Raw genomic sequence first — 22,912 nt, 5'->3', positions numbered from 1 at the left:
GACTCAGATGTGTTTAAAATGGTTCAAAATGAGAAATAAAGCAATAATAATAGTAATAATAATCGTTTTTTTACTGTTATGATGATTCTAAATGTGTTTTCTCATTTGATTCAGGGTAAATCAGTGTAAAAATGCATGAAAATTACAAACAAAACAAGTCAGTTCTGGTCAAAACTAAGATCCGAATCCAACCGTTCACCTCCAGGAGCCGTTCCATAGACCCGACTCGTTCCCTAAACCTCACATCACTCGTGCGCAACTACGAACGCTCCCCACGCCGCCGCCATTGTTTCCGTAAAACGCCGCCGTTCACGCTGGATGTGACGGTTTGTGCCAGTCTCCCACAGGCCACAGGCAGCTCCGCGCCGCTGTGCCACACGCCCAGTCACTCACCAGCCTTTGTGTCCGGCTCGGGCATCGTGCCAACCTCACACACACACACACACACGACACACACACACACGACACACACGACACACACGCACACGACACACACGCACCGACCTCCAACCATTGTTCATTAACGCACACACCTAAAGTCACCCAGAGGTTTGCCAAAATCAACTCGGAGCGAAGATATGTCTATTTTCGCTAATCAAGACGTTTTAGCGGCAGACGGAGGGAAAAGGGGGAATATCGCAGGAGGACGAGGAAGAGGAGGAGGGATGGAGGGAGGGAGGGAGGAGGAGGAGGAGGAGGGACGGGGGCAGCAGACGGCCACTATCTCGCCAAGGCTCGCTGCTGTTAACAAAATCAGATCATCCAGCCAGAGCCGGTGCGGGAGGAGCAGAGATTACAGTCAGAGCCGTCCACGTCTGAGGCCCGCTGTGAAAAAAATAAATAAATAAATAAAAAGGCAACGTCGCGGGGGAAAAAAAAACGTCTCCGCAAATCAATGGACACTTTAGCTTAAGACTTTCACGGCAATAACCTGATTAGAAACGGCGGCTTCTCATTTGGAGCCACGATGTAAAACGTAATTCGAGTATTGAGGCTAATGGCGAGGAAAGTTCCACGTGGGTTTTTTTTTTTGTTTTTTTGTCTTCCACGTAATAAGCCCTTAGCGTAGTTTTAAATATCGAGCGGGGAATCTGGCGGCGTGGCTCAGGCGGCCGCTGTCGAGGAGCAAAAAGGAGGTGAGCGCAGGTCTGTTTAAAATTCCGCGAAGGGGCAAAAGGACTTTAAAAAAGAAAAGAGAGAAAAAAAAAAGGAGCTTTGATTTGATTAAACCTGTGAAAGTGACGCGTTACATAAACGGAGGGACTTCAAACAGTCAAGTGATTCCAGGTTCAAAGAATGTGAGATAATGCTTTTAATTCGCAAATTTACATGGAAATGAATTTAACGAAATGTCGGGGAGTGGGAGCCAAACGAGCCGTGTGATGTGGAGGAGTGGAGGGATTTATTAGAACATTAGAACATGAGGAATGAGACTCAGAAGAGATTTAAACCTTAAACGTGTCTGCGACGGGACGGGGCCACGGCGACATTTGGACATTTAGTCTCGGAAAAATTCAAATAAAACGCAAAATAACTGCGATTAACGGTTATATCACGAGTTTGGACAGTTTAAAAATGTTTCCTGTGGGTTTTAGAACAAGCTAATCGTGAAATATTTTGACATTTTTGTTGGGAAAGTCGATCGTTCGCTCCAGATTTGAACTGTTCTGTTTTGTTTTGTGGTGTTTTTTACGTTTTGTTTAGTTTGATAAGGTTTCACTAAGTCGATATAACTTTAAAAATGTGTAAAATAAGAACTAAAATGAGGCAAAGATGTGTCTGTTTGAGGAATAACTTTGGAATGAGCTCTTAAAAAAAACTCAATTCAAAAAAACATTTAAAACACGAACAACAAAGACGAAGTTTAAATCTGTCAACTTCACGATTTTGTCCAGTTGACGGATTTAAACTTTGTCTTTTGCTCTGGATCAAACCTGGACGACTGAGGGATTACACAGACTTTAAAACACGTGTCAAACCCGAGGCCCAGGGACCAAATCTGGCCCGCGACGTCATTTTACGCGGCCGCGACAACGTAAATTAAAACGTTTGACCGTCTTAAAATGTCGGTTTATCAGAAAATACGCAGTTACACTCATATTTTTTTACATCTTTGCAAATTTGAAGGCAAAACAAGACAAGACATCTGTGTTTAAAGACATTTAAGATTTACGTAAATGGATTTTGTTTTGTTTTGTGTTAGTCAGGACGGTCTTACATGAGCCCAATCCTTATTTTGGCTGTAATTAATGAAGAAAATGTTGCGTTTTGTCTTTTTTATTCACTTTACATCGTTTTTGCGCAACACTTTGAGCAAACGCCATCGTTTTAACAGTTTATATGAGATAAATTTGACTTAACTAATAATATACGTTCTATATCTGTTCTAATACTGTACTTTGTCTTAAGCGTAAATGCAGATCTAGAGGGTGAAATATGCTTGTTCTGCACATTCTGGACATATAACGGAGCTGTATGTTTGTTAGCGACGCTCACGATTAGCCATATTACGTATTTGTGCAGAACTTTGAGCAGACGCGGGTGTTTTAAATGTTTAATCGCTTTAGAAATAAATGAAACTGATAATATAAGTTCATATTTAAACAGCTGTTATAATACTGCACTTGTAAACACAGATTTAGAGGAGAACGTCAGGGTGAAAGACGCTTATTCTGCACATTCTGGAGGCAGTATTTTGCTAGCGATTCTCACGATTAGCCGTATTATTCTTTATGAACGCTTCAGATCAATGCCATAAATGTAAGAATAAGTTTTACACACAGAGTTTTACAAAAGGCCTGGATCAGAGCTGTGTTTTCCTGCAGCTCTGAGTCCGTCCTGGAGACTGGGACTGGCTAAAAACCAGTCAGCGCTGGGGAAACACCGGCCTGATGAATATAAATGTGTGTGTGAGTGTGTGTGTGTGTGTGAGACCACTGTACACACACATACGCACACGAGCAGTGGAAGGAAAGAGACAAGGGATCAACCGGCAACTGTCAGTCAAAGCAACGCTGGAAAAAAAAACAAAAAAAACACACCAAACAATCCCAAAACCCCCATTTGAGTCGAAAATCCTGGCTTCAGTGAACAAAAGTGGAGAGGATCTTGAGTGGATCAGTGTGTCAAGGATTTTAAGGAATTGGCGAGCACTCATCTACGTGAAACATGTCGGGGGGCCGCGGCTCTGGACGACAGCTGCCCGCCGTCTTACACAGGAACTTAGATCTGCGAGGAGGGGCTGTCAGAGAACGGCACAAACACACAAAGACTACACAGCTCCGCTACAGTTAGCTGACACACACAGCCCCGGCACTGTCTTCTGGGATGGAGAAGGGGGGTAAGGCGAGGCAGCGGAGAAGAAGAAGACGAAGAAGAGGAAGGGGAAGGGGAAGGGGGGGGGGAATAAGTGGACAAAGAGTGAAATAGATGAGAGAGCAGGAAGACATGACAGCCTGACGCACTGTCGAGCAGATGTGGAAAAAGAGGAGAGAAAGATGAGAGGAGGAACGAGAGAGCGAACGCGACAGACAGGTCCGAGAGGGACTTGTTCTATTTGCATGCGCCCGGCTCCCGTGGGGCTCGCCGCCGCCGCACGAGCCCACAGCATAAAAGATAACACTTAACATATTTGCTAAAAGATGACAACCCTGCTGGATCTCGTTTGAAGCGGCTCTTTTGTCAGAACGCCGCGCAGACAGGAAAAGTCCACTGATACGGCCGTGGCTCAAACCGCCGCCGCCTCTTTCTCTTCCTCTTCCTCTTTCTCTCTTTCTCTCTGCGTGTCTGTACAAAACCACATCTCCACACTTTATATCTGATATCTGTGTCTTGGCACCGGTCCCACGAGGCCGTCCCGCTTCAGGACGGTAAAACAGCTTTTAATAGTAAACATTACAGACTGATAGAAAGTGTCACTATAATTTATTTATCAGGTCCCATGGGGAGTCGCTCAGCCACCCGAGCAGCACACCGGCTCGCTCTTTTCATTTGTGCGTCTCGGGGAAAGTCCATATTTAGATAAATGCAGCCGGAGAGAGGCAGAGTAAAGTAAAAGGGTCCCTGTTTGTAAAGTCCTATTTGTTCTTTGCCTATTATCTCGTCTCTCTCTGTCCCTATTAGCTGCACCGGGGGCTGGCGGAGATGTGAGACAATACGTTATGTGTATAATGAGGGGGATTATTGCTTCTGTCACCGAACACGCACGCAGACAGCACACGCGGAACGCCGGATCTTAAGACCGCCACTGTAGCAAACAAATAGACTTAGAGAAATAAACAAACCAAGAGGAGATACAATATTTACATTACACACCACATCCAGACCAGGAACGAGGGGGGGGGGGCTGTTCTGAGTCTGCTCCACGCACACGGCCAAAAACGCACACGCCAAACCGCACACGGCAACCCGCACACGTCCTCCCCGAGTCCCATTACCGTCACGCACAATCAACGACAAACAAAACAAAAGCAGGATTGTGATTATTAAAAAGTCATAAACGCACAGGTGTGAGCTTAAAGTGTGAACGCACACACACACGCAAACACACGCAACACACACACACAGAGATACAGAGAGCGGGAGGTCAAAGGTCAAAGGTCAAGTCCTCGCTCATAACTGCTACACAAACCCCACAACGCGCGTCGACGTCAAATCCGCTCGACCCTGTTCATAAAAACAACGATGCACGGCTTTGGAAACGGTGAAACTGAACTGAAACTGAAGTGAAACTGAACTGAAACGTGACGTGATGATGGTCGTTATTACAATAAAACACCGCGCTAATTATATTTTGAAAAGTTCTTAATGTAAAATGTTAAAAGTTGCAAAAACATTCATTTATCTGCGGGGTTTTTTCTGATAAATGATGTTAAAATCCTGAAATATTCACACAGGCCTTTGCGCCTCTGCAGCCTCTTAAAACACAAAAAATAAATAAAAACTAATATTATAATTTTTTTTTAACCTTATGTCTATGTAGATTTTGATCAATTGTGTTTTTTGGAATTTTTATTTTGAAATCCCAGCTTTTTTCCTATTTTATTTCTCCAAAAGTTGCACCTGCAGACCTGTTTTTTGTTTTGTTTTTTTACCCACAAATGCACACATATTTTCCCAACTTCTACCTATTTCCCCCCCAAAAAAGCTGTGTTTCTTTTTGCATTTCACACATTGTACACAGATATTTAAATAAAAACATGACAAACACTCACCATAGACACTGCTGCTGCTGATCATGTCGTGCTGGAACAAGCAGAGGGACAGGAGATGAGAGCATTTGCGTTAATTTAAGAGGGAAAAAAGTGCAAAAAAATTAAAAAATCTAAAACAATCCGGCTAAAATAAAAGCTGCGCGGGTTTGGAGCGAGGACGAGGCGCGTTTGAGGGTTTGCATTTGAGCCGTGTGAAAGGTGGGCCCTTGCAACTCAATAGGACGCATCTAACCTACATGCATCTCATTAGAAAGTGGACCCGGGATGAGGCTGTGCGCTGCTGCTGCTGCTGCTGAGGAAGAGGAGGAGGGGGGCGAGGAAGAGGAGGAGGAGGGAGGAGAAGAAGAAGGAGAAGCAGAGGAAGCAGAGGAGGACGGGGGGGTTCAACTGGTGCATGTTTTGGGGGGGTAAAAATCAAGTTAAATCCAGAGATACCGCCCTAAAAAAAAAAAAAAAAGTCTCTGCTCAAAAACACATGTGGCACAAACAGAACAGGGTCCGCGCGCAAACACCAACTTGTTGTGACGGTTTCGGCGCAGCGCAGCGTTTCTCTTTGGAAAAAAAAACCAAAAAACCCAAAAAACATCCGCTATTTGTGCAACTTGTGCGTTTCGTTGCGTTTGGAGAGCTGCAGAGCGCACGGAAAGGGGGAAGAAGGGAGAAGGGAGAGAAGAGAGAAGGAGACGCGGGTCCCTGTGTTGCAGCCTTCGTGCCTTTGCGTGTTATTTCCCCGTGGCGCAGGTGCACTTCCACAAAATTCAACACTGTGGAGACGCGCGAGGAGGCGATGGAACCGGGGGGAAACTTGAGGAAAAAGGGGGGGGGGGAAGCGCACGCGAGGAAATCCGGTACAGCGCGAGCTCGTGTCACGTCTCGAGCCCCCCTGTCTGCCCGTGTCCACTCTTGTCTCACCGCACACGCAGCGTCTTACCTGTGTTTTTAGCGACAGGTCGAGCTCTCACGTGAGGGGGGTTAGGGTCCCATGGGTCCCCGGGTGGGCCGCTGCTGATGGAGGAGGCGCTGAGGTTAAACCCGGGTGCGCGCGAGCTCGAACCATCCCGAGTTTACGCAGGAAACACTGACCACGGACACTGCCATGTTGGAATTTCACCAGCCCTGAACAGCTGCTTCAGACTGACCAGTGCGAGCCCCAGTGCGCATGCGTGCAGAGAGGAGCAGAGGAGAAGGAGGAGGAAAAAGAAAGAAAAAAAAGGAAAGAAAAAAAAAAGATCCCTCAATTCCAATTATTGGCTATAAGGTTATTACAGGCGTGTGGTGAGTGCGGCGCAGGGACAGAGCTGGACTGAGGAGGGAAATAAACTACAAATAAGTGTGTTTATGGAACGAATCGACATTTACACTGTGGGTTTTTCAAAGATGGCAGCGATAAGTGAGTTTTTTAGCATCAGAATTTTGAAACGTTATGAATCCAGAGCAGCGGGGGCTTTGTCAAAACGCAAACTTCTGCTCCGGTTTTGTTTAAATTGTGCAATAAACTCAAAAAGAGGCTCGTGACACTGACGCTTTGTCGAAAAATACTGTGTTTTATTTAAAAAATGGCAGGTTTTGATTTAAAAATTGTGTTGGTTTTGTTGTAGTTCCGTGTGTGCGTTTGGGCGCCTCGCTGCTGGAGAACGGCTCCACGAAGCTTCACGCAACTCCAAGCAACTCCTCACAGCTCCACGCAGCTCCTGACAGCTCCTGACAGCTTCAAACAGCCCCACGCAGCTCCTAACAGCTCCACGCACCTCCAGACAGCTCTTAACGGCTCCTCACAGCTCCTCACAGTTCCACACAGCTCCTCAGAGTTACACGCAGCTCCACACAGCTTCACGCAACTCCAGACAGCTCCTAACAGCTCCTCACAGCTCCTCAGACCTCCTCACAGCTCCTCGCAGCTCCACGTAGCTCCAAACAGCTCCTCACAGCTCCTCGCAGCTCCACGTAGCTCCTCACAGCTCCAAACAGGTCCACACAGCTCCTCAGGTCTCCTCACAGCTCCACGTAGCTCCAAACAGCTCCACGCAGCTCCTCAGAGTTCTTTCCGGCGATAATACAGCAGCGATATGGAATTAGCAGTTGAAGCCCTAATTAGACCGAAAATGTCCCAGTTAGAGCATTATCAAAGCGTCAGCGGGGATGCCGTATTTAAACAACACATCAAAGACCAAATCACTGTCAGCTCATTGTTGCTAATCACCACCACGAGCTCGTTTATATATCACATTCTCCTCTGTGTCACTGCGTTTGGAGGTGAGTTTTACACGTCGGACGGTTGCGTAAAGTCGCTCCAAACCCGGGGGAGCTCCGAGGAGGTCCAGGAGCCGTCGAGGAGGTCAGACGTCTTTCCTTTTCCACGTTTATCCACGGCTTCTGTCCTCGAGTCCCCGCAGGATGTGTGCGTTTAAGTGCGCGTGCCGTGTCCTTCCCCGCACCTGCCCACGCCGCGCTTTACCGCCGCTGCGAATTAAACCGTTTCCGGGCCGGGTTTTTGCACGTTACCTCACGAACGAATCATCCGGGTCCTGGCTAAAACTAACTGAAATGCGGGGTTTTTTTCAGGGGTTAATGACGACTGGCAAACCTCTAATTGTTTTCTTAGCGTTATTACAATTACAAACTCTTGATGATGCTCTTTTTGTTGGAAAATTGAGTTTCGCTCTTTCGCTCTGATTTACATACAGGAGCCAAAGGTAGGATCCGAGTGCGTTGAATATGCAGTGATGCTATAAAAAGACTCCCACTCTGATCTGAAACACTGTACATGTAGAACCACGGGGCAGTTTATAGTTCCAGCGTCCAAGTTTAAGCACTTTAGCTATGATTAGAAATTAATTTTACTGCTACAGCATTTTATCCCAAGTGCATCTGCAAGAGATTTAACAGCAACATAAATCTAAATAGATTTTAAGTCGTTATCCATTGGAGAGGTAATGATGTAAGTCTGCCACTAATGAGCTTAAGCCCTTAATTGAAAAGGAGGAGGAGGAGGAGGAGGAAGAGGAGGAGGAGGGGGCGCACATAGACACAGCTCACACACACACACACACACACACACCTCCAAACAAACCCCACCTCCCTGTTTTGTCTCCGTCTCTCCTCAGGGTCAGCGAGGGGGAGGCCCAGCGGTCACGTGACCAGACAAATTTCACATCCAGAGCCTGCGGAACGAGGGAGTGTCGCCCTCCATCACTTCAACGACAGACACAGACACAGAGAACTCACCGAGCGAACGCAGAGCGAACGTGGAGCGAACGCAGAGCGGCGAGGACGTACAGTGACGCAAAAAAGTATTTAGTCAGTCGCCAATTGTTCAAGTTCTTTCACTTAAAAAGATGAGAGAGGCCTGTGGTTTTCATTATAGTTTCACTTCAACTATGAGACAGAATGAGGAAAGAATCCAGGAAATCACAGTGTAGGATTTTTGAAGCATTTATTTGCAAATTATGGTGGAAAATAAGTATTTGGTCAATAACAGAATAACAAAAGTTCATCTCAATACTGTTATATATACTTTATTGGCAATGACAAAGGTCAAACCTTTTTTTAGTTTTTTTTGCGATCATTAAAAAAAAAAAAAAAAATTCTAATAAGCCCCCCTCCCCCACCCAAAAAGAAAAGAAAAAATAAAATCCTGAGCTCATGGTGACATCCTCCCCTCCTCCCTCTCTGAGCTCTACATGAATAAAATCAAGAAAAACATGTACAAACAAACACTTACAAAATACATAAATAAATAATACATAAATGCAAACTCATACACATAAATGCACACATACATATACACACAGCCACAAAACATACATATACACATATATACACGTACATTATGTATTATATTTACACACAATATGTATACACATATACACCTATACCTACATACAGTATATACATAATTATATATATATATACACACACACATATATACACACATTTCTTTTTTTTATTTATTATTATGTTTTTTTATTTATTTATTTAAAGCCCCCTTACAGCTACTCAGTTTACATTTAGTTTACAGTATATTTATGTTTTTTTTAAAAGTCAATTGTTTTCTGTAAGTCTCCACAACATTTTCACAGACTGTTGCTGTAGTTTGGCCCATTCCTCCTGCAGATCTCCTCTAGAGCGGTGATGTTTTGGGGCTGTCGCTGGACAACGCGGACTTTTAACTCCGTCCAAAGATTTTCTATTGGAGACTGGCGAGGCCACTCCAGGACCTTCGTCGCTTGGACGATGTGTTTGGGATCATTGCCACGCTGAAAGACCCAGCCACGTTTCATCTTCAATGCCCTTGATGGAGGAAGGAGGTTTTCACTCAAAATCTCACGATACATGGCCACATTCATTCTTTCCTTTACTCGGATCAGTCGTCCTGGTCTCAAAGCATGATGTTTCCCCCCCTATGCTTCACAGTGAGTATAATGTTTCCACCCCCATGCTTCACAGTGAGTATAATGTTTCCACCCCCATGCTTCACAGTGAGTATGATGTTTCCACCCCATGCTTCACAGTGAGTATGATGTTTCCACCTCATTCTTCACAGTGAGTATGATGTTTCCACCCCCATTCTTCACAGTGAGTATGATGTTTCCACCCTCATTCTTCACAGTGAGTATGATGTTTCCACCCCATGCGTCACAGTGAGTATGATGTTTCCACCCTCATTCTTCACAGTGAGTATGATGTTTCCACCCTCATGTTTCACAGTAGTTATGGTGTTTTTTGGATGAAACTCAACATTCTTTCTCCTCCAAACACGACAAGTTGAGGTTTTACCTAAAAGTTCTATTTTAGTTTCATCTGACCGTGTGACCTTCTCCCAATCCTCTTCTGGATCGTCCAAACGCTCCTCTAGCAAACTTCAGACGCCACGAGATGTAATTGAGACGAAGAAGAGTTTTTATCGTATGCGGGAGAAGACAAAAGGCTTGTTCAGCGCAATCAAACGTGTCACGTGTACAAAGGAATGTCAGACTAATCCGACGTCTAATGAGAGCTCCATATTTCACTATACGCTCAACGCACGCCAACACGCCGCCTTTGATGCCTCCTGCACAGACACGGCGCACACTTTTACTTTTACGCGTCCTCCCCCCCCCCCCCCAATAATTATCAGCACTTAACCTGCAGTGTCGGCGCACACGCAAAAATGTCATCTTCAATTTGGGTAAAGAACAAAGCTTATAGGATAAACCGGCCATTCTGTAAAGTGTGCGATGATTAGAACGGAACGCACAACGCCGCACAATAGAACACGTTCCCCTGGTGATTCTGTCTATGAAAATGATGATATCCAATTTCTTAGTGTCTTCTCTCAAATCAGAGCTGATATAAACAAAGCCCCAGTGAATGTGGAACAATGTGAGTCTCAAAAGATCAAATCCAGAGGGAGAAAAGAAGAGATTATGAGGCCAGACAGAGAGAGAGAGAGGTGCAGAGGGAAGAATGTGCAGAGAGAGACAGAAAGAAAGAGAGGAATAAAGAGAGAAGGAAAGAGAGGAATGAAGAGAGGATGAGAGCGGAGTGTCTGAGGCCTGAGAGAGAGAAAGAGAGAGAGGAGAGAGAGTGAGAGGCTGCAGCTCAGATGAAGCAGAGGGAAGAATGTGGAGAAATAAAGAGAGAAATGAAGAGAAAGAGGATGAGAACTGAGTGTGTGTGTCTGAGTTTGTGCATGTGTGTGTACAAGAGAGTGTGCGTGAGTATGTGTTTGAGGCCTGTGTGTGTGTCTGAGTGTATGTGTGTGTGTGCGCATACATGTGTGTGTATAAGAGAGTGTGCATGTGTATCTGTGTGTGTGAGGCTGTGTGTGTGTGTAATGACATGCCTCTCCTTCACACACACACACACACACACCCACTCCTCACACATACACACACACATGCACTGACACACACACTCCTCACACCCACTCACACAAATACACACACTCACTTCACCCACAGACGCACACACACTCCTCACATATACACACACGCATGCGCACCCCTACACATGCACTCACACACAGACACACTCCTCACACACACACACTCACTTCACCCACAGACAGACACACCCCCTCCTCACACACACACCCCCCCCCCACACACACCTCACACACACACACACACAGAGACACACACACACCCCCACACACCCCCTTCACCCACAGACGCACACACACTCCTCACATATACACGCACACACATACACATGCACTCACACACAGACACACTCCTCACACACAGACACACTCACCCCTACACACACACCCCTACACATGCACTCACACACACACACACTCCTCACACACACACACTCACTTCACCCACAGACAGACACACACACCTCACACTCACACACTCCTCACACACACACACACTCACACACACACTCTCAGTTCTTCTGACTTTGATAAATAACCTGGACGTTGTGGCGTTGGTTTAAAATCTCAAATTGTTCAGTTGTTGTGCGTTTGTCCGACTTTAATGACTCTGGAAGTGGCTCTGGAGGTAAATCTGTCAGTGATCGATTAGACCACGGCCAAGGCCTCACAGCGCACACGAGGAGGCAGCAGGAGGAGCGCGCTGCTCAGAGGCACAAAGGCAGGAGCAGGGTCTGGACACACAGGTATGAGACGTGACCAAATACACAACACAACACAACACAACACACACCCACTTCTCACTGACGACACCGGGAGTTTAAATCAAATCCTTGCATTAGTTCTGTCGGTTTCTGTAGCTTGAAAAACAGACGCAAAGACTCGGGAATCGTTCTGTAGATCAGGAATCGTTCTGTCGATCTTTATTGTACAGTCGGGTTAAAAGCGGTGTGCAGCAAAACATGAAGCTGAATCAAAAATGTCTGACAAACTGAGATCACACCAGTGTTTTAAATCCTCCTGTAGAAGAAACGAGAAATGTAGAAATGTAGAAATGTGGCCTTGACCAAAATGTAACGGTTCTGTCTGAGTTTTCTGTGATTATGAGAAATGAGGACTGTTCTAGGGGAAACAGGATGTGCAGACGTGTGTTCTGTTTGTGTTCTGTTTGTGTTTTGTTCAGTCTCATGTTCTGTTCTGTTCTGTTCTGTCGTCTTGTGGGGTAAGTTCTTGTAAATGTTCCATCGTCTCTCGAGTCGTGTCTAATGCGGTCGGACCCTGACATAAGGACGAGCCGTTAAACAGGGCACAACTGTCCATTTTCTCTTCACAGAAATGAGCGGGAATGCTTTTATACTCGGCCCATTCAAAAACATTCCACTTTAATTTTTATGCTTTTCTTTTCATAATCAAAGATGAACAAGTCCATTTGGAAACATGGCCATGAAAATGTTCTGTATGAATCTTCATATCACTTAAGTGATAATTATTCTGCCGCCACAAACCTGACCAACAAAATGGAATTGAATCAGGGCCGTGCATAATGACAGTCATTATGAAAATAATGAATCAAAACTCTGCATTCAGAGCTTCTCTCATCTCCATGGTGATCAGAGCCACGTCTGCGGAGCGTTTGGCCCACGGCTGCTTTAATCACACTGTTTATGGTAAACCAGGCGCCGTGCGTCCGACTCGTTTAATTAACCACTCGAGAGGTGTTTGTGCGTCTGCTGTGGTCCGGCTTTGTCTGCGGCCGAGTGCTGACCGGTCCAACTGCGGCTCTGACCGGTCCGACTGCGGCTCTGACCGGTCCGACTGCGGCTCTGACCGGTCCAACTGCGGCTCTGACCGGTCCAACTGCGGCTCTGACCGGTCCAACTGCGGCTCTGACCGGTCCAACTGCGGCTCTCTGACCGGTCCAACTGCGGCTCCGACCGGTCCAACTGCGGCTCCGACCGGTCCAACTCACTGTCGTTCTGTGACCGGTCCATCTGACAACACAACGCACTTTGAGCTCAAACTTCTGTTACAGTTCTAAGATGCCAAGGGGACTGGCACATGTGTCCTGGTGTCGTATGGTGTGTGTTTGAGTCCCCGGTGTGTCCTGGTGTGTGTTTGAGTCCCCGGTGTGTGTTCTGGTGTTGTATGGTGTGTGTTTGAGTCCCCGGTGTGTCCTGGTGTTGTATGGTGTGTGTTTGAGTCCCCGGTGTGTGTCCTGGTGTTGTATGGTGTGTGTTTGAGTCCCCGGTGTGTCCTGGTGTGTGTTTGAGTCCCCGGTGTGTTGTATGGTGTGTGTTTGAGTCCCCGGTGTGTTGTATGGTGTGTGTTTGAGTCCCCGGTGTGTTGTATGGTGTGTGTTTGAGTCCCCGGTGTGTTGTATGGTGTGTGTTTGAGTCTCCGGTGTGTGTCCTGGTGTTGTATGGTGTGTGTTTGAGTCCCCGGTGTATCCTGGTGTTGTATGGTGTGTGTTTGAGTCCCCGTGTGTCCTGGTGTTGTATGGTGTGTGTTTGAGTCCCCGGTGTGTCCTGGTGTTGTATGGTGTGTGTTTGAGTCCCCGGTGTGTCCTGGTGTTGTATGGTGTGTGTTTGAGTCCCCAGTGTGTCCTGGTGTGTGTTTGAGTCCCCGGTGTGTCCTGGTGTTGTATGGTGTGTGTTTGAGTCCCCGGTGTGTGTCCTGGTGTTGTATGGTGTGTGTTTGAGTCCCCGGTGTGTTGTATGGTGTGTGTTCGAGTCCCCGGTGTGTCCTGGTGTGTGTTCGAGTCCCCGGTGTGTCCTGGTGTGTGTTTGAGTCCCCGGTGTGTCGTATGGTGTGTGTTTGAGTCCCCGGTGTGTCCTGGTGTGTGTTTGAGTCCCCGGTGTGCGTGCTGGGCCTTGTCCTTGAGCTTTACTCTTTGATTCAATGGGCTCCACATGGCTGGACTCCATCAGATACCTCAGACTCACTGAAGGGTGGTGTTCAATGGAGCTGAAGTTACACCACAGCAGCCCCTCAGAGAAAAGAGTCCTGCTTCTCTCCACATGTTTACATGTCACAGCACTGCACCGGGGCATCTGATTTAAAAAACCCGCTCTGACGTGTCCACTGTAGTAAAGATCTTTGTGTTTTATTACTCACCTTCTTCATAAAGTCGACTGTATTTGTGTTTTTACTGATCAGCTCCTGTCCCACAAGAAACTGCCCCGAGGAAAAGATTTACACTGAAAAAGTCTAAACACAAACACTGAGCATTTATACAGTGTGTGTGTGTGTGTGTGTGTGTGTGTGTGTGTGTGTGTGTGTGTTTATATCGGTGTGTGTGTGTGTTTAGATCTATGTGTGTGTGTGTCTCAGATTAAAGTGACAGACGATTGTAGTTGTCGTGTGCACATGTGCCTGTGTGTGTCATTGTATATATATGTAACTGTATATGTGGGTGTATCTGTGTGTATGTTTATTTGTGTGTATATATATATATATATGTGTGTGTTTGTGTGTGTATATGTATGTGTGCGTACATCCTCCACTTCTCCTCTTTCTGCATTTGTACCTGTGTGTGTATAGATATATATATGTGTGCACCTCCTCCTCTCCTCCTCCTCCTCTTCCTCTTGCACTTGTATCTGTGTTTGTATATATATGTGTGTGTGTACCTCCACCTCTCATCCTCTCTCCTCCTTCTCCTCCTATTTTTTTCTTCTTCCTCCACCTCCTCCTCTTGCACATGTACCTCTGTATGTGTGTGTGTGTGCGTACCTCCTCCTCCTCTCCTCCTCCTCCTCTTCTTCTTCCTCCTCCTCCTCCTGCACATGTACCTCTGTATGTGTGCGTACCTCCTCCTCCACTTCTTCCTCTTTCTCCCCCTCTCTCTCCTCCTCTTCCTCCTCTGTATGTGTGTGTATAGGTATATGTGCGTACCTCCTCCTCCTCTCCTCCTCTTCTTCCTCCTCCTCCTCTTGCACATATACCTGTCTATGTGTGTGTATATGTATGTATGCGTGCGTACCTCCTCCTCCTCTCCTCCTCTCCTCCTCCTCCACACCTCCGTCCCTCCTCTGCTCCTCTGTATGTGTGCGTACCTCCTCTCCTCCTCCTCCTCCTCTCCTCCCCCTCTCCTCCTCCCCCTCTCCTCCTCCTCCTCCTCCTCCTCTCCCCTCCTCCTCCACACCTCCGTCCCTCCTCAGCTCCTCTGTATGTGTGCGTATATGTATGTGTGCGTACCTCCTCTCTCTCCTCCTCTCCTCTTCTTCCTCCTCCTCTCCTCCCCCTCTCCTCCTCTCCTCCTCCTCCTCCACACCTCCGTCCCTCCTCAGCTCCTCTGTATGTGTGCGTACCTCCTCCTCTCCTCCTCCTCCTCTCCTCCTCCTCCACACCTCCGTCCCTCCTCAGCTCCTCTGTATGTGTGCGTACCTCCTCCTCCTCCCCCTCCTCCTCCTCCTCCTCCTCCTCCTCCACAGCTCCGTCCCTCCTCAGCTCCTCTGTATGTGTGCGTACCTCCTCTCCTCCTTCTCCTCCTCTCCTCCCCCTCTCCTCCTCCCCCTCCTCCTCCTCCTCCTCCTCCTCCTCCTCCACACCTCCTCTCCTCCTCTGCTCCTCTGTATGTGTGCGTACCTCCTCCTCTCCTCCTCCTCCACACCTCCTCTCCTCCTCTGCTCCTCTGTATGTGTGCGTACCTCCTCCTCTCCTCCTCCTCCACACCTCCTCTCCTCCTCTGCTCCTCTGTAGACGTCTGAACGTGCAGCAGGTTGGGGCCATTACCTGTTGAATACCTGCTGGATAATGAAAGTGCTGAGGCAGAGCGCACGTGGAAACTGTGCCGTTCAAGTGCACTGAGCCGTCGCAAATTTCACTTTGAACCGTAACACCGTGGTCATGTGACAAACGACACAAACACAGAGCGGCTCGCACCATTACAGGCGGCGGCGGCGGAGGTGCCTTGAATCTTCCTGTTATGTCTCCGCTGACAAGAACCTATTTGTATGTTTGTCCCCCGCTGTCACATCACAGCGTCAGAGCCGTTTGAGTCTGTGCCACAGCTCCCTCCAAATATTATTTCTAAAAGTTTCCATTTGTCAAAGCGTCGCTGTTAAGTCGGATTATTGATTTTTCCGGACAGAGAAACGTATTTGTGCTTTTCCAGTTTGAAGGACTGTCCTGACTCCTCCAGCTGTGAGTCACATGTCAGTTTGTGAGAGCGATCATTGGTCCGCAGCATTGACTGTTTATATAAAAGGACGAAGCTAACCTGCTAGCCGCCGCGTTACAAACAGGAAGTGATCATGGACGCACTTCCTGCTCCAATTCACTTTCTATTGAAAAACTGTGTCCTCTCTCTGTACCTGCTGCTGTCAGACTCGTCGTTTTGATCTTAAATGTTCGTATTAACCCTCTACATGATCCTGGGGTTCATTTTTTAGAGTTATTTTGAGCTTATTTTTTAAGGTGTTTTTTTTTTTTTTTTGAGTTTTTGTTTGTTTTTTGGTTACTTTGAGTTGTTTTTTTTCTTTTTTATTATTATTATTTATTTTTATTTTTTTGTGTAGTGTTTTTTTAAGTTTATTTTTGTTTTGTTTTTATTTTTAGTTATTTTGAATTGTTTTTTTTTTTGTTATTTTGAGTTTGTTTTTTTGTCACTTTGGTCTTAAATGTTCATATTATTATTATTATTATTATTACTATTATTATTATTATTTTATTATTTTTTATTATTATTTTTATTTTTTATTATTATTACTACTACTATTTTTTTATTAATATTATCCATACATTTTTCTATTCTGTATATCTGCCTAAAAAAAACATATACAAGGATTTTTTCATATCTAATTCCAAGTCTGACTTATTCAAGTTTTAACTCCAAAAAAATTAGGCGAAATTGAATCTTTACACAAATTTTTACTCAAATACTAATAAATAAAATATCTTAAAATGGCCTTAAATGTTCATATTAACCCGCTCTACATGATCCTGGAGTTTTTATTTTGCTATTTTCATTCGTAAATCAGGATATGAACATTAAACCTTTAAGGACTGAGCACATTATAGACCATTTTATCTCGCCTTGACTTTTATTGTTTGATTTTTTAGGCATAAAAATCATGTTAAAGGAAGTATCAGCATGTACTTTTACCTTTTTTCACACAACTACCTCTATTTTACATCTTTATTTTTCCTTTGACTGGGTGAATCCGGGCGGCTCCTGCGCTCTGATTGGTCGTCTTCGAGGGATGACATAAGCACATGACCGTAATGACAGTGACATATTTAAAGAGCCCCTCTGCTTTGAGACGCCGTTTGAATTTACACGAAGCACAACGGGTTGCGGAGTTACGGTAATGGAAAGTCCACAACCGCGAGTCTATTTGCGGCGATAGCATCCGACGCTATACGGTTAATAACAGACGAATCAGGCGCGAGTTCTGTCCCAGAGTTTGCTCCCGCTAGCGTTAGCAACAGGTTTGATTGACCGTTCGCTGCTAAACCAGAGGTGCTCTCGATTGGAATTCCAAACATGAAACTTGGCTCTGAATTAGCCGCTATAACCGCTAGCCTCGATTAGCTTCATTTGGAGCTAAACGCTGTGGGTGACGTCACACTCGCTTAGTCGACTTCTTTATACAGTTACGCTAGTTTTAAATTCGTTCTTGTTATTGTTGTAAATAAAATTATGTTTTTTTAAGCTAATAAACGCACTTGGGTTTGTTCTGTTGAAACCACTAACCTCGCTATCCCGGCTATTCCACGCTTCCTTAACCAAAATGTGTTGTTTTAATCCAATAAGTACTTCAAATATTAGCTTACTAAATAAAATCTACATGATCCTGGGGTTTTTATTTCACTATTGTGTCCGTAAATCAAGAAAAGAACATTAAAAACAGACAAATCAGGTGCCTTCTTTCCCCGAGGTCGCTCCTGGTAGCGTTAGCAACAGGTTTGAGTGACAGCGTTGTTTACCTCCAACAGCCTCGCTCCGGATTGGCTCTTTGGTTGCTATGATACGCACGACCGCATAACCGCTAGCGTGGATTATCTTAATTTGGAGCCGAACGCCGTGGGTGACGTCACACTCGCTCGGTCCGTTTCTTTGTACAGTCCGCGGTCGGGAGCTGACTTCCTGATTGGTCATTTTGAAGCGGGGAAGTGCATGTGCGTGTCCTGACCTCTGCCCGCTGTTTCCTCGCGCTCGCTGTATAACAAGAGCATCACAGCACCGACGGGAGACAGGTCTCAGCTGCTGCGTCTTATCAGAGCCGCCGCCTCGAGGAAGTATCAGTAAACAACGCTATAGGGTTCCAGTGTCTATACGCTCAGGCACTCATGCAAAATTCACGACTTTGTATGTAGACGGAGACAGAGGCGAGTCGGGCGAGCAGAGGTTAGACTTTAACTGGCGAACCCTCAGAACCGCACCAGCCTCTCTGCGTTTTCACAAAATCTTTGCCAATTTGACCCGAGAGCCAGACGTGCAAATATTAATTGCTGTTCGTCTAAAATGAGCCGGTTCTTTCTGCGCTAACGGAGCGAACGCCCGGCACGGAGAACGATTAGAGCTAGCAAGAACCAACTCAGCGTCTCTGCGTTTTCAGGAAATGTTTGGCGATAGTGACGGGACTTTCGGCTCCTTTCTGGGATCCGAATCTCTTCAAAGAGCCATTCAAATGACTCGCCGTTTTATTATTTATTTAGGTGACAGAAGCCAACGTTATAACGCAAAAAAGTGACCAAGGCTTTAAAATGAGCCGTAAAGTAAATAAAATGTTACAATAAAAATAAATCAAATGCTAAGTGTTATTTTAATGCCAAATATATTTTTATTTACCTCTCAGTCGGGTCGTCTGCTCTTGTTCGCTTTTTATTAAACAGGCTTGAAACACATTAATTTTCAGTCTGTATCGCAGTGAAATGTGATGTTCGAGGTTATAGTGGTAGAAAAACTTTAATTTGCTGCTTAGGATCAATTTGGCCGGTTCAGCGGGAGGCGTGAGGGCCAAAAAAAACTGATCTGCGGGCCGCTTTTAGCCCCTGGGCCATAGTTTGGACACCCCTGCTTTAAAATGAGCCATAAAACTCTACAATAAAAGTGTTTTTTTAATGACAAATATGTTTTTTTGTTCACTCAGTCATGCCGTCTGCTCTCGTTTGGTCTGATTCTTGATGTTTCAGGGTTAATCCGTATAAAAATCCAGACAAATTAGACAAAAACTAAATAATCTCTTTTAAAAACTGCGATCCAGCTCTAAACATTGACAGTAAAGAGCCGTTTTGAGAGCCAGAAACACACACACACTCATTCTGTTGCTCCGAAATGAGCCGGTTCTGTCTGGCCGGCTCCCCGCGTCTGCCGTAATGCTCCAATCCCGTTTAACTCCGCCGTAAATCTCTTTAAACGAACGTCCCGGACATAAGTGTTTGAATATCATGAATTGTAATAACAGTTACATCACATGGCGCGTGATGTCATGTCTCCGCTCTGAGATATCGCAGGTTTTCCGGGGGACGCTCAAAGTGGTCCCCTGGTACGCCGCTGATGGATTCTAATAGACTGAGCTCGCCAACCCGCGGGCGCAGAGAATCATGATTCATATGTGAAGGCTGGGAACAGTTAAATGGGGCATTAAGTGGCCTGTAAGATTAAAACACTGTTAGCTTTGTGGAATCACTGGGATATTTCGAGTCCCATTATGGTTTTCTTTCTTAAAGTCATGAAGAGCGCTCGTTCTGTTATGTCTGTCTGCTCGCTGAGATCATTAGGTGGAGTTACTGATCGTGGCAAGTCATATTTAAAGACTTTTCTCCTTGTAAAATTGAAAAAAAAAGCATTTAACGAAGCTATATTTTACGCTAAATGGACTCTTCTCCGCGTTTAGACGTGTTGTAATGCTGTTACCGCATAGAAAACGTACCTGGAATTGTAGATGTGAATGAAACGAAACACATTTTCAAAGTTTAAAATGCTCCGTTCCACCTTGTGATGTCATGAAGTGGTCGTTTTTAAGTTAAAGGTGCTTTATTACGTTAAAAAAATTGACTCTTGTGAGCGTTAAGTCATGTTCTAATGCTGTTCTTTCCTCAAAAACAGACCCGGAGTTGTGTTTTTTTTTCATTCACGTCTACATCTCCAAAGCTCGAAATGCGCCGTTCCACCTTGTGATGTCATCAAGTGGTAGTTTTTAAATTAACGTCCACCTTTTACCTTTAGTTCAGTCGAGATTCGCATTTCCAAAGGCTGAAATGATCCAAATGATTCTAGAAATGAAGGTGCGTGGAGTTTAAAAACACAGCGGAGCACTTCCTGTATTACCACATGATGACATCACAAGGTGGAACAGAGTGTTTTTTTAAGTTTGAGAGAAGAACTCAGCCTAAATAAGCAGGTTTTTTGTGTGTTAATGAGGAAAACAACATTAGAGCAGATCATAAACTTGTGTAATATAATCCCTTTAATAAACTCTATGTTTCTATTGTAACTTTTGACTTTATTCATTGATAATTTTGACTGAGGTGCAAAAATTCTTTCTTCCAAGATATTCAAGACGAGAGCAGAGAGTGTAGTCGTGTGAGGCGGTGGATGAAGTACTCAATGTTGTTACTTAAGTAAAAGTACAGATACAGAGGTAAAAAGATACTCAAGTACTTAAACTTAAAGAATTTAAGTACCTGTTTAAAAATGTACTTTAATAGTAAAAAGTAAAAGTATTTCACACAAGTAACTCATTTGTTAAAGTGTAAACGTAGAGATACTGATTCAAAATGACACATTTTAACAAGACAAATTCATGTCTTATTTTTTTCTTTTGTGAATTCATTTTTGTTTGCTTTGTTTATTTTTGTGGATTTATTTTTGGTTTTTTTGTTTTATTTTTGAGGATTTATTTTGCTTGTTTCGTTTATTTTTGTGGATTTATTTATTTATTTTTGTTTGTTTTTGTGGATTTATTTTGTAAATTTTTGCATATTTATTTTTTATTTTTTTGTTTATTTTTGTGGATTTATTTTAGTTAATTTTTGCATTTTTGTTTTGTTTATTTTTATTTTGTTTATTTTTGTGGATTTATTCATTTATTTATTGTTTATTTTTGTGGATTTATTTTTGTGGATTCAGTCATTTATTTATTGTTTATTTTTATGTATTTATTTTGGCCTATTTATTCATTTATTTATTGTTTATTTTTTTGGATTTATTTTTGTTTGTTTTGTTTATTTTTGTGGATTTATTTTTGTGGATTCATTCATTTATTTATTGTTTATTTTTATGTATTTATTTTGGCCTATTTATTCATTTATTTATTGTTTATTTTTTTTGATTTATTTTTGTTTGTTTTGTTTATTTTTGTGGATTTATTCATTTATTTATTGTTTATTTTTGGATTTATTTTTGTTTTGCTCAAACCCGAAGCTTAAACTCTTAAATTTTAGTCAGGATATTTCCACGAACGCGGTAAAAATAACCCCTCAAATCATACGAAAAGTACTTTTTACTTTCCAGACTAGTTCAAAAACATCGCGTAGTAGAAAGTACAGATACTGCTCTCAAATGTAGTGAAGTAAAAGTAAAAAGTATCAAAAAACAGTACTTTACTCCATGTACTTTGTTCATTTGCGCCTCCTTGTTTTCCATAATGACATTTCGCGCTTGTTCCAGCCCGTGTGTGTGTGTTTACTCGTGTGTGTTTGCCCGTGTGTGTTTGCCCGTGCGTGTTTGTTGCGGTCCGGGTCTGGGCGCGCTTGCCGCTCCCTGTCTCCGGGTGGCGACGCTGAGGCAGTCGTGCGTGGCCGGGTGCCATAACGACCGGTCGAGCTCTGTCAGGGAGACGACCCGCTCTCTATTCAACGAGAACTGCCACTGTGACGGACGCATCCACTCCGACACGCGCGCACGGGGATATTTAAAACCCCCAGAGCCCGAGCCCGCCGCCGTCTCACTTAAAACGCTGCAAACGGCGACAGAGTGGTAGGTGTAATTGTCCTGCACCGGCGCGGGTCAAAGGTCAACGGTCTTATTTGAGGCTAACACCATTTAAGACTAATTTGAGACTATGTGTTATTGTGGCTTTAACTAAGTTTCCAGCTGATCTGTACAGAGGTTCATCGTGCTTTTAAAAGAGACCTGATGCCCCGCAAAAGGCCAGCTAATGCTTTTTCAAACGCCGCGTATTACTTTAATGTAGCGGAGATCAGAGGGTAAAAGTACCTCCTCTGCACAAGCGCCAAGATTTGAGATGTTCGCCGTGAAATCTCATTTGGTTTTATCACCAGCGCGGTTCAGAGTCTAAGCTGTTCTGCAGAAACGCGTCTCTAATCCGTAAACGGTAAATATAAACGGTAAAGCTAACCTGCCGCTAACGGACCGTAGACCGTTGTCCGTCAGTCTCCTCCGTGCCGTGTCTCCTTTAGCCAAATTTACATAAACGTTGGATCGCGGTGTGACTCTGAAGTGCTGTACGTTTGCGATTTGTTTCCTCCCCGACAAAACCCGCAATGTCGAAGAAACGTTCCGCACCGACAAAGACGCCGACGAAGGTTTGAACTTTGAGAGAGTTTAAACGAGAGAGAAATGTGAGAAAATGTTAACGCCTGTGTGAGAAAAGTGTATAAAGTGTGTGGTGAGGGGTTTTACAGACAAAAACATAGAGAATAATGTAAAAAATAAAGCTGATACTTCACGAATTTCGCCTACTGCGGGTTATTTTTTGAACGTGACCCTCGCGATAAACGAAAGACGTGCATTGAAAAACTCTCGCTGGACCTGCTGCTGTCAGACTCGCCGTTTTGGTCTTAAATGTTCATATTACCCCGCTCTACATGATCCCGGGGTTAATTTTTTAAGTTTGTTTGATTGTTTTTTTATTTTTTTATTTTG

General features: G+C 44.6%; 1 protein-coding gene across 3 annotated transcripts in view; it reads right to left on the bottom strand.

Annotated features, from left to right (window-relative positions):
• The window catches only part of LOC117383268 (fidgetin-like), a 118,287-nt gene extending 111,977 nt beyond the window's left edge, over positions 1 to 6,310 (bottom strand). The window contains exons 1-2 of one of the 3 annotated variants that reach the window (XR_008648977.1): positions 6,145 to 6,304; positions 5,214 to 5,244 (exon numbers count right to left, since the gene is read on the bottom strand). Coding sequence is in view for 1 of the 3 variants with exons in the window: in XM_055227367.1 (XP_055083342.1) it covers positions 5,214 to 5,238 (25 nt within the window). In the remaining 2 variants the exon portion in view is untranslated. Of the gene's footprint in view, positions 1 to 5,213; positions 5,301 to 6,144 lie in introns of those variants that run through there. The other 2 variants (XM_055227367.1, XR_008648978.1) reach the window with 2 other exon arrangements.
• Between the last annotated feature and the right edge of the window lie 16,602 nt (positions 6,311 to 22,912).

Source organism: Periophthalmus magnuspinnatus, chromosome 2 (genome assembly GCF_009829125.3).
Source record: "Periophthalmus magnuspinnatus isolate fPerMag1 chromosome 2, fPerMag1.2.pri, whole genome shotgun sequence".
NCBI lineage: Eukaryota > Metazoa > Chordata > Actinopteri > Gobiiformes > Gobiidae > Periophthalmus > Periophthalmus magnuspinnatus.
The sequence above is the reverse complement of the archived record's forward strand: the minus strand, read 5'-3'. Positions and strand labels throughout refer to the sequence as shown.